The sequence below is a fragment of the Eleutherodactylus coqui genome, chromosome 11, assembly GCF_035609145.1.
Source record: "Eleutherodactylus coqui strain aEleCoq1 chromosome 11, aEleCoq1.hap1, whole genome shotgun sequence".
NCBI classification, from domain to species: Eukaryota; Metazoa; Chordata; class Amphibia; order Anura; family Eleutherodactylidae; genus Eleutherodactylus; species Eleutherodactylus coqui.
In genome coordinates, this window is record NC_089847.1 from 80,455,429 (window position 1) to 80,467,886 (window position 12,458).

The 12,458-nt window shown below is 45.1% G+C and overlaps 1 protein-coding gene across 8 annotated transcripts in view; it reads left to right on the forward strand.

The window, feature by feature from the left end:
* MARK2 (microtubule affinity regulating kinase 2) overlaps window positions 1-12,458 on the forward strand; it is a 152,231-nt gene that overhangs the window by 20,489 nt on the left and 119,284 nt on the right. The window contains exon 1 of one of the 8 annotated variants that reach the window (XM_066582772.1): window positions 2,448-2,721. The exons of 6 other annotated variants lie outside the window; for them this stretch is intronic. In XM_066582772.1, coding sequence (XP_066438869.1) covers window positions 2,650-2,721 — 72 coding nt within the window. In that variant the 5' untranslated portion in view covers window positions 2,448-2,649. Of the gene's footprint in view, window positions 1-2,447; window positions 2,722-12,458 lie in introns of those variants that run through there. One more of the 8 variants, XM_066582775.1, reaches the window with a different exon arrangement.

Genomic DNA, 12,458 nt, shown 5'->3' on the forward strand with positions numbered 1-12,458 from the left:
TTTTTTGGGATGGAAATATAGTGGTCTGCAATGTTTTTCCGCCAAAAAAAAAAGATTGAAAAGGAAGCCTTTCTTTTTTCTGTCCTACCTTATCCGTGTGCTAGAACAGAAAATACTACTAGCCTGTGCTGGTGATTAGCTTAATTTACCTCCAAACCAAAATAATGCTGGTGTATTCCCAGGTGAGGGAAGACTATCTATACTCTGGATTTAACAATTGGGAGGATTGCGTGTTTGCCAGGCTACGGCTTGATGATGGGCTTTGTTCACACGTGGAGTATTTGCTGTATAATTCGGGTGACTATTCTGCAAAAGTACAATATAAGGTATATAAGTGGGGTTCTAAAAGTCCCCATCCACACTGGAAAAAATCAGATTTGAGGGCAAGCTGCCGACTTGACAAATATCTCTCTCCTATCCGGGATTTGTTTCTGCTTTAATCTGTTGTATGTAACCACACGTTTGTGACCGCTGTGCTTTGCAGAGGACAATGTCTTACGAATAAAGGGGTTTTCCAGGGAAATACTATAGATGACCTATCCTCAGGATAGATGATCCATAGTTGATCAGCTGGGGTCTGCAGCTAGATTTGGTGGCCTGTGCATGGTCTGACCTACTTTTGAGAAAAGTGGTAAGAGCAGCATAAAAAGGATTAAGTCACTTTTGAAAAAAAATAAATATATGGTTTTTGAATGCTACAATTGTAGCTAACAACCTGTAGTTAATCCCCCATCTCCTTGAGTGTCTAGCTAAGGATTTGTACAGCCTAGAGATGAATGAGTATCCACACTGTAATTACTCGTTCTAGCCATAAAGAGTGGCTACTTTTTGTATATGGACATTATTTTTCCAGGCCTGTGGGCTCCATCCATATGTATGTACTGTGGATAGGTTTTATACATATGTAGCTTTTTTTTTCACTGCCAGATATATGGCAGAATCCAGCAGAGAGAAAAATGGCGGCATGTTTCATCACCTGTCGTATTCGTGGAGGCATCCGTCCATCCTGGGAGGATATAGGGTAGCGCACACAAGTGTGTAGTCTGCACAGCGTCCTATGGGACCTTACCATTAGTGTCACACTTATGCAATTTTAGACCCTTAAAGGGGTTGTCCTGCGCCGAAACGGGTTTTTTTTTTTTCAATAGCCCCCCCGTTCGGCGCGAGACAAACCCGATGCATGTGTAAAAAAAAAAAAAAAAAAAACCCAGATAGTACTTACCCGAATCCCCTCGCTCCGGTGACTTCTTACTTACCTTGCGAAGATGGCCGCCGGGATCTTCACCCTCGGTGGACCGCAGGTCTTCTGTGCGGTCCATTGCCGATTCCAGCCTCCTGATTGGCTGGAATCGGCACACGTGACGGGGCGGAGCTACGAGGAGCAGCTCTCCAGCACGAGCAGCCCCATTCAGAAGGGAGAAGACCGGACTGCACAAGCGCGTCTAATCGGGCGATTAGACGCTGAAAATTAGATGGCACCATGGAGACGAGGACGCCAGCAACGGAGCAGGTAAGTGAATAACTTCTGTATGGCTCATATTTAATGCACAATGTACATTACAAAGTGCATTAATATGGCCATACAGAAGTGTATACCCCAACTTTGTTTCGCGGGACAACCCCTTTAATACAACTCCAGTTTCAGCACTGGCCTTTGTGGAATAGCACTTATCAAACGGTGGTTTTACTGGGTTCTCATGTAATGTTTTACTCCGTTTAGGGGACAGGGAACTTTCATTCTAGCATGCTTTAAAAGAGGGTGGGAGCGAAATATACTACGGCTTCGTATGTGCTGCTTACTAATGCTCTGTAATGTGCTTTGTTCTGAAAGCCTGTACTGACTGACAGCTAGAATAAAGCGCTTCGGTTACCTAAATGCTTCCTTTCTGTTGACCCAATGACATGTTCTATTTCTAAAGTGTAAACCCTTATGTGTCAGCGGTGCTGTAGACAGCAAGGTCTTTTGCTTAATATGTATCTAATTGTGTGTGGGTTGTTGCAAACAAAAGAGAAACATTCAGTATTGAAATTGTCCATAGTTTTATTTCCTAGATTACCGCAAATATATATAAATGATCTTCTATTGTGACATAGGCTGCTGTATTTATGGTTAATCGATAAGGCTGGAGCTGCCAAGTGCATAATGTGTGTTGTGGGGATTGTTTATGGGAAAATAGATGAAGAGGGCTTATTCCCTTATTTCCACCCAGTTTACTCTTTGCTCTGTTGCACAATAAGAAGCAACAGTCAGAAAAGGCAAGAGCTTCAGTGTCTTCTATAGGAAGAGGAGGAGCAGATCTTGAGGGGGTTGGGAGAGGAAGAATTACCTTTCTGGCACTTTAGGTTCATGAGAACTGCGTCCTCTCAGCTGCTGTGCACTCGCATCCAATGCCATGATGTCAGCTCCTATCTCACCAGCTCTACCTGCCCTAGTAAGGAGGGGACAGGTCAGGCTCTCCTCCCTTGTTGCGTGATACTTCAGGGTGGAACTTCCTGCTTTCTAGTTTAGTATGAGAACGTGAGCCAGATAGTAGGTGTACCCCCTCCTGCCGCAAAGTCTGGACCGACGGATTAAAGGGGGAAAGAATCGGACAATCTGGCTTACAGCCTTTTTATCTACATGAGTGATTCATTAAAAAGAGAGAAAACATGTTAGAGGATATAGCAGCAAAGCGTCGTGATCATCCTGACTCCTGTACGAACCCACTGCTTTCTCTCGAGGTTTGTAACCATTTGTTTTAGTACAGCTGTGTTTGCTCCATGACATTCTGCATTAGAAGCTGCTTTTTGTTTCATTGTTGCGTGGTGAAGGTTGTCACTCAGTTACTAGCGTGTAACCCGTCTACAGCATGAAGTAGTAAGAATGAATGTTAATGATTCACATCATTTATGAATGTTAAATACGCTTCGCTGTTGTAACCGTACATTAGGGAAAGTGTTGTGGAAACGAGTGTTTGCTGGGCTTATCTCCCTCTGACATGGGACGGAATAAGCTACAGGATGCAGTCAAATCCACAGATGCGGAATTGCAGGCAAGTTTTAATCCATTTTCAATTCCGCATCAAAACCCGCAGGTAGCCAGCGGAATTTACCGCGGCTTGTGGCGCATTGTGCGGCCTATTACATCCATTAGGGAAGGGGCTCCTGAATAATTAGTGGCCCGTAGTCTTGTATGATCTGGTTGCCAATCTGTATCATTGTGCGTTGGATTAATTATTAAACTGCTGCATTAGAAGTGCTCACTATGTTATACCTGGATAAAAAAAAAAAAAAAATTATATATATTTTTTTTGCTGATTGGGTAGTTCTGACCCGGATAATGCTAATTCTTAGGTATTCTTGTCACTACTGTAATAACAAAACAGTGTAAATGTTAGTAATGTAGGCCTCAGTCAGGGTCCTAGTAACGCAGGTGCTGCCCTGCCAATGGGAAATGTGGAATATCTGGGGAAATAGTAGATACTGAGAATACTTGCCGCTCTACTCCTTTTTGGTTTCACTGTTTTAGAAACTGGGCACTAAAAGTTGAATGGGCCCAGAAAGCCTCTGATTCTTATCAAAGCAGGATGTAAAAATAGTTTGACTAATAACAGATTTTGCATTTCACCTCATGCATTAATTTAAAGAGCATCAGTCATGCCAGGACATCTTCAGGCAGGCAAATGATGACGCCTTACCAAACTGACTTAAGATGGCATCATTTTCTTAAACCTTTGTCTGCTGGTTCGCAACTTAGGAGCAGGATCTCTGGAGTCACAACACAGCATCCTTTATAAGTGGGGGAACTTGTCTCTTCAAGACGAGTCATTTTAAAGGGGTTCTGTGCTATTCCAAATAAGGACTCGTTCACATCTGCGCTCAAGGGGTTCTCTTGTTCCTGCTCTGTTATGGGAGTGTGAAAACTGTAGCGGTTGACCAAATGGATCCGTATTGTGTCAGAATCAAACATCGCCTAACTGACCTTAATGACTATAATGGCTATTCGGTCATGTTACAGGATATAGCGTGCATGCAGCACTATCTTGACCTGTACTTTAACAGATGGAGGTTCTGAATACAACCTTACTGATGTAAACAGGCCCTTACTTTAATTTCAGGGCTAAAACGTTGTAAGATCCTATTTACATCTGTGCTGGACCCTCTATACAAAGCTCTTGGCATAAATTCCCAGGTGGAATAGCACAGTATGCTGTATTATATGGTCTTTGGGAAAATGAGATGAAATCCCAGTAGCCAGATGGACCCCATTAGTCAATGGGGTCCGTTCAGGCCCGGTATGTGCCACTTCCAGTATTTTCATCGTCTGGTTCAGAGGACTGAGCTTAAAGGGGTTGTCCCGCGCCGAAACGGGTTTTTTTTTTTAACACCCAACCCCGCCCCCCCCCCCCCCCCATTCGGCGCGAGACAACCCCGATGCAGGGGTTAAAAAAACAAACCGGAGAGTGCTTACCTGAATCCCGGCGGTCCGGCGTCTTCATACTCACCTGCTGAAGATGGCCGCCGGGGTCTGCTCCCTCCGTGGACCGCAGCTCTTCTGTGCGGTCCATTGCCGATTCCAGCCTCCTGATTGGCTGGAATCGGCACGGGGCGGAGCTACACGGAGGCGGCATTCTGCACGAGCGGCCCCATTGAAGACAGCAGAAGACCCGGACTGCGCAAGCGCGGCTAATTTGGCCATCGGAGGCCGAAAATTAGTCGGCACCATGGAGACGAGGACGCCAGCAACGGAGCAGGTAAGTATAAAACTTTTGATAACTTCTGTATGGCTCATAATTAATGCACAATGTACATTACAAAGTGCATTAATATGGCCATACAGAAGTGTATAGACCCACTTGCTGCCGCGGGACAACCCCTTTAACAAAAATGGATCAGGCTGCAGATGTGAATAGGGCCTAACAGTCTGTCTTTGGCCCCAAATGAATGTTTCCTCAGTAAGTATCTACTTCATAGCTGTGTGGATGTTCATTTGTGAACTAAGGCTGTCTTCATATCGCTTCAGGGCTGTATACCACTGACGGAGGACCCCTACGTTGCTATTGTAAAAGCATGCATCACCCATAGGGTCCCGTTCAGAGCATCTCTGTATAGAATAGCTTGGTCTAAGGTATTCCATGCGGTAAAATAAAAGCACTGACTCTAAGGGCTCATGTCCACGGGGAAAATAGGATTTAGGATCCGCAGCGGATTTCCTGCATGCGGATCCGCACCCCATAGGGATGCATTGACCACCCGCGGGTACATAAATACCCGCGGATCGTCAATAAAAGTGATTTAAAAAAAAATGGAGCATGAAAAAATCTGGACCATGCTCCATTTTCATGCGGGTCTCCCGCGGGGACGGCTCCCGCGGGCTTCTATTGAAGCCTATGGAAGCCGTCCGGATCCGCGGGAGACCTAAAATAGGAATTTAAAGCATTTACTCACCCGCAGCGGGCCGCGAAGCTCTGCTCTTCCTCACGGCCGCATCTCCCTTGCTTCGGCTCGGCGGATGTGCCCGGCGCATGCGCGCGGCACGTCGACGACGTGCCGGCGACGTGCCGCCGGCGTCAGGAATTCATCCGCCGGCCGAAAATGAAGATCCGGCCGTGAGGAACAGCTGACCTTCGCCGCCCGCTACGGATAGGTAAATGCTTTTAAATTTCTATTTTCAGCGCTCATGTCCGCGGGGCAGGAGGGACCCGCTGCAGATTCTACATGGAGAATCTGCAGCGGATCTGATTTTCCCCGTGGACATGAGGCCTAAGGCTACGCTCGCACACACCGCCTTTTACAGCATTTACCACAACCTTGTGAACGCTGTAATACGCCTCCATTGACTTTTGAACGCTGTCTGCTCTATTTTCGTGCAATGATGAGGCGCTCTGAATGCGTTTGAAACTGCGGTAAAACAATGTTTTACAGATGGGGTGTGATGTGGCCTTACTGGCTCAGCACAGAACAAATGGTTCCCTTTTGACACATGTTGGGTTGTTGGGGACTTCATGACAACGAGCTAACTTGTACAATTAAGAAACTTTGGAAGTGTTTGCTATATGCTGACACGTCACTATGTGATGTTATATATTCTCTTATCTAAAGTAAACCCAGTGTGTTATTTTGATTCTTGAAATGCTTGTTACCGTCAGTTGTTGGGTGGGATAGGCTATTAAAGATGTGTGACCACATACTGAAGGATTTGTGCCGTCCCTTTATGTTAGGAGCCTATTATGGATGCTTGCATGTATTCCCGATCTCTTGACTTTTTGTCTTGGATGCGTACATGGGAACGTCTTACAAAGTTTCATCGTTCCTTGTGTTGTAGAAAATGAATACTGTAGAAGCGGTTTAATGCCTGATGTTCGTGCGCATACTGGCAGTATGATTCTGTAATGTTTTATTCAGAGTACTATGGCTCCATACTGTGCCTCTGTGTACACAGTGTTGCCCTGTGCGTGCTGCATCATACATTCCTATAATGCCCGGCGTTTGGGTCAGGAGACCCCTGGAAGCACCGTGTATCATGGAGGCAAAATGGCAGTCAGGCTGGAACGCACTTCCTTATTGACGCAAAACAGCATCTGAAATCCAGTAGTCCGCTCATGGCCTAAATATAGTTTGGTGTTTGTGCAGTCTATAGATGTTTAATTTTCAAGCCATTTCAAGATCTCTGCTTGCTGTCAACGATTACTTTCAGAGGTGGTGGTAACAGTGGCGGTTTGTTACAATGGCTAACTGTGTGCTGTCTATGCATTGACTCTGGAGTCCACAGCAGGGGAGAGCCCTCTGCACAAGGTGCCTAGAAGACTCTTCCTAACCTGGCCATGCACACAGCAGCAGAAAGACAATATTCACTGACAGCAAGCAATGATAGAAGAGAATAGACTGACAAATTACACAGAGTAAAGGAAAAACAAATTGACAAATTGGGGTTTTACATAATTTTTTACTTGAGATATTTACATAAATTTCAACAATTCTCAATTTTTGTGTGAGACTCTGGATTGTATATTTATCCCAAAATGAGCATTTGATCTGTCTGTGTGAAAATCCAAATAATCATAAGGCTCAAAGGTGAAGTGTAGCCGCAAAGTCAAACTGCAGCAAAGCAGCCTGTCGGGGTGTAATCTCTGCCACGTTTTAATTTTTTGCTAAAGAGGCAGTTTCCGGAGGATGTAAATCTATGATCATGTAATTAACACACAGGTGTACGGGTTCATTAAAGTGTGTGCAAAAATCATGGTAAAAACAGCAATTTATCTGAACGCACCCAGAATGAAACTCTGATCCGTCTTAGGTCTGCTTCAGACAGGCCATAAACGCTGTGGTATTGCCTGCGGAGATTATGCAGCCTTTACAGTATAAGCCGTGTCCTCAAATGACGAGGGCAGATTCTTCATTCTACTGGAAGTTGAAGTTTTCAATCAATGATTGCCAGCAGCTGTCCTGAAGATTGTGTAGAACAAAGCATATTTGTAAATGCTATATAGCGTAAGGCCGCCTGCAGACGGCCGGGTCGGATCCCCTGCGAGATACTGGAGTACCCCTTTGTAGCATCTCGACCCTATCACTGATCTGTATTGTAGATATACCATGCCCATATAATAATCTTCAACACCAACATGGTCACATCACTTTACAAAACGAAGGGTACAGGAACAGACCAAAACTGGCCATTGTAGGGGTGAGGGTCCCTCTGATTCATATGAAAGCACACTGAGACTTCTAAACCTAAGAACTAATCTGAATCACTGGTGTATCTCCCAGTGTCCCATAGAAGAGAATGCAATGCACCGCTCTTAAAGGGGTTGTCCCGCGAAACAAAGTGGGGTTATACACTTCTGTATGGCCATATTAATGCACTTTGTAATATACATCGTGCATTAAATATGAGCCATACAGAAGTTATTCACTTACCTGTTCCGTTGCTAGCATCCTCGTCTCCATGGTGCCGTCTAATTTTCAGCGTCTAATCGCCCGATTAGACGCGCTTGCGCAGTCCGGTCTTCTCCGTGTTGAATGGGGCTGCTCGTGCTGGAGAGCGCTCCTCGTAGCTCCGCCCCGTCACGTGTGCCGATTCCAGCCAATCAGGAGGCTGGAATCGGCAATGGACCGCACAGAAGACCTGCGGTCCACCGAGGGTGAAGATCCCGGCGGCCATCTTCGCAAGGTAAGTAAGAAGTCACCGGAGCGCGGGGATTCGGGTAAGTACTATCCGTTTTTTTTTTTCAACACATGCATCGGGTTTGCCTCGCGCCGAACGGGGGGGCTATTGAAAAAAAAACAAAAAACGTTTCGGCGCAGGACAACCCCATTTCGAACCGCACCGTATCATTTTGATGCACTTTATTTTCTGTTGGGAACTACTCTTCGTGTGACGGCACCCTTAAATTTGCAGACGTGACTTGTTAGGTACACCTTAGATCTTAAGCCATGCATTTAATAACCAGTTTGAAATAATACACAAGAGGATTCCAATTAGTCATCCTCCCAGGGACTTTGCTCATTTTACAGACAGCCAACGCTGTGAAAAATCTTGTCGTTTTTTTTTTTTTTTTTTGTAAACAAGGCTGCATGAAAACTCTTCATGGCTGTACCAGTGGGGTATGTAGTTGTACCAGTGGGGTATGTAGTTGTACCAGTGGGGTATGTAGTTGTACCAGTGGGGTATGTAGTTTCTGTGTACTTAAAGGGGTTGTCCCGCGGCAGCAAGTGGGTCTATACACTTCTGTATGGCCATATTAATGCACTTTGTAATGTACATTGTGCATTAATTATGAGCCATACAGAAGTTATAAAAAGTTTTATACTTACCTGCTCCGTTGCTGGCGTCCTCGTCTCCATGGTGCCGACTAATTTTCGGCCTCCGATGGCCAAATTAGCCGCGCTTGCGCAGTCCGGGTCTTCTGCTTTCTTCAATGGAGCCTCTCGTGCAGGATGCCGGCTCCGTGTAGCTCCGCCCCGTCACGTGCCGATTCCAGCCAATCAGGAGGCTGGAATCGGCAATGGACTGCACAGAAGAGCTGCGGTCCACGGAGGAAGAAGATCCCGGCGGCCATCTTCACCGGTAAGTATAGAAGTCACCGGAGCGCGGGGATTCAGGTAAGCGCTGTGCTGGTTTTTTTTTTTTAAGTCCCTGCATCGGGGTTGTCTCGCGCCGAACGGGGGGGGGGGTGAAAAAAAAAAAACCCTTTTCGGCGCGGGACAACCCCTTTAAACTCAAGGCATTGCAGATGATCACTAATGTGACCCAAGTGGCAAGACTTTTCAGCCTTGTCGCTGTTTGTGACTGGTGCTGCTGTCGCTCCGCCACTTTAAAGCTATATCCACACTATTTTGCAGTGCAATGCAGCACAAATGAGATTTGCCAAAAAGCTGTTCTCACAGGACGGATTTTTTTCCGCACAGCCGGAGTGCGGAAATGCAACTGCGGCGCGGTGTTAAAAGATGCAGCATGTTCATTCTTTGGTCTTTTTACTGCAGCACTTTTTTTGTCCATAGACCTCTATGGATGCAGCCAAATACGCGGCAAAAAGGAAAAAAGGGCTTGCGTATTTTTCGGCACGAAAATCCGCAAGCCAAAATTAACCTTTGAAGCGGTTTTGCCGCAGAAGCAGTTCTTCTGAGGCAAAACCGCGGCAAATCCGCCCTGTGTGAACTCAGCCGTAATTGACTTGTAAGTGTAGCAGAATAATAGGGAAAAAACCCAGACCCAACAATTAAAACGTGCATGCCGCTCATTCTGAGTAATTGGATCATTAATTGAAAAGAGTTTTTTAAATAGCAGTTGAATTGGTGAAGTCGTTAATTCTGTGGAATAACAGGTATTTAACTTTGTACCTTATTTAAGGCAGAAGGGTGGCAAATGTTGCACATGCTATAGTGAAAACTCAAACATTTTCTTTTTTTCTTGGCAGTAGTGCACATTCTATTCAAGTGCATTTGCATTTATGGACATTTTATTTTTTGCACTTTATTTGCATTTACAAACTTACTATTTTTTAATACTACGGTATAATGCAGTGTATGCTCACACCTACTTGGTGCTGTCCATAGGGAGAAACTATACCCCTCCCGACCCACATCATAGGCCTCAGCCAGCAACCTACTGTACACTGAGGGTAAATGCCCTGAAACAGTTGTCAGTACATGGTTATAACCTGTACAAGCAGTAAATAACTTTGGTTTATATTTCCATTCATATTATAAGACTTGTTAAAGGGACAGACATTGATTTTTCAGGAATGCTACTTATAAGTGGTGCCTGAGAGATCTCTAAAACTCTCAAGGACTTATGGAAATGCTGCCGATACACAATGCATGTGTGTGGACGGCGTTTCATACGCTGCCCATACAAGGGCTGTGTATGATATACAAATAAATGTAGCATGCTGCGTTTTTTCCCCCCTCTCCTATGTACCAATACACGGTGCCCACACAGGTGTGCATAAAAATATCCATTGCATCCAGTGGAATGCTAAAAATAGTGTATACTTCAATTCAGATTCCATGCTGAAAATATGCGCTGTGAATGGGGTCCTAGTGAGTCACAAGTACCAAAGTCATCGCACTGCTAGGGAATCTGTTTTCGCCATGTGCAGCTGGACTCCTCCCACCAGCTCAGAGAGAACTAAAAATTAGAGCTGCAGCCTGCAGATGGGAAAACTGGAGATAACTGTAGGATAGGAGTTCTATTATGTCCAGAGAAAGAATTATTCCCCTTGTACACCCAGCAGCTTATCCCCAAAAGTTACATATGTTTTAAGTAAAATTTCTCGTATTTATTAATTTGTAAGAAAAATGTTCAGATACCCCTCTCACATGTTTCCAATAGTAAGTATATAGCATTGCTCCTGATAAAAGTAAACTGCGTGTATCCTGACAGTTTGCAGGGCCTTGTATCTACCAGCTCTTCAGCCAGTGTTTAGAGTTTGTTTGTAATTATTTTTTTTTTTTAATCCTTGGCACTCAGCTTGTCTATGTTGGTGCATTGTGTGGCATATGGTTGGGCAAAAGCACTGCATTACATCCCTTATTACACAGCTCGTGCCTATGTATTGCATGTCTTCAGCTTTCACAGCTGACTGTGCTGATTGAGCCATTATCATGTGTTTTTGAGCGATGGGTGAGTGAAAACGCAAGATTAGGAAACCAATAGTTTTCAATGGTTTCATTCCCATTTGCAATGTTTTCACTCATGCGACGGAGTAAAAAAAATGGCAGCATGTCCTGTCTTTTTGCGTATTGCTTTTTTTGTTGTGTTTTTTTTTTTCTTCTCCTTGTTTCCCTATGGAGCCTTCTTTTTTTTTTATTTTTTTTATCGCATTGCAAAGCATGAACTTGTGACTTTTGTCTATTGTCTACTGCGATAGAGGTGCAAGCAGCAGTGGTGATTTTGCAAGAAAATGCATTGCTGACGCTCACATTTTATGGACAATTGCTGTGATTTTCTTGGGGCAAAATCGTGATCGCCAATGTGAAGAGCCCTAAGGAGGTTGTTACAAATCCGGCTCAAAATACCGGAAGAGAAAACGCAACATGCAGCACTTTTTCTTCCTTTCTAAAGCCACGCAGCTGGACAGAAAGCCGACGGACGCCATTATAGTCAGTGGGGTCCTTCTGGCGCTGTTGGGTTTAGTGGAGAGTTGAAAACGTTCAATTGTGGGGATATCCCTTTCCTGATCCCTGAAAGGAGCAGGAAAGCTGCAGCCACCTTATGTGTTTCACTAGTGCAAGCTGTGCAACCAAAAACCACATCAATAAAGGGGGGGGGAAAGGCTTCCATTATGTTATGTTTAGAATCCACTCATGGTATTTGTGTCCTACAATCTTGTTTGAAGGGCCACTCCCAAGAATATTCTTCCATTCCTGGTAAGCAGGTCTGTACATTATAATGCTGACCACAGCAGTCGTCTGACTCTCAGGGTCCCTGGCAGTGGACTCCTACTGTTCAGCTGTTGATTACCTATTCTGAGTATACTAGTAGTTAATCTTTGAAGTGGGGGATCCAGGGCTGCGGAGTCACTAAAGGTCCATTTAGACTGGACCAATGTCTTTCCCCGCACATACACACTCTTGTGCTGCTGCACAGGAGCTAGTATCGCTGGCTCACAGCGGGGAGCCTACAGGACATTTCTCTCCTCGCTCTCCCCCACCCCTCTCCATTGCCTTAACATAGCTGCCGTTCAGTACTGAAGGATAAGCTGATCGTTCAATGTAAAAAGCAGCCATCGTTTATGCAGCATAAACGATGGACGATGAGCTGATCGCTCAGTGTAAATTGCAGCTGTTCACTATTAAACAGCCGCTATGTTAAGTCAATGGAGAGGGGTGGGGGAGAGCGAGGAGAGAAATCTCCTGCAGCCTTCCCACCTCCCTACTGGCTGCTCTGAGTGAGCCAGCAATACTAGATCCTGTGCAACAGCGCAGGGACAAGTGTCGGGCATGGTTTGCCCGAAGTTCGTCCCGTATTAATACTC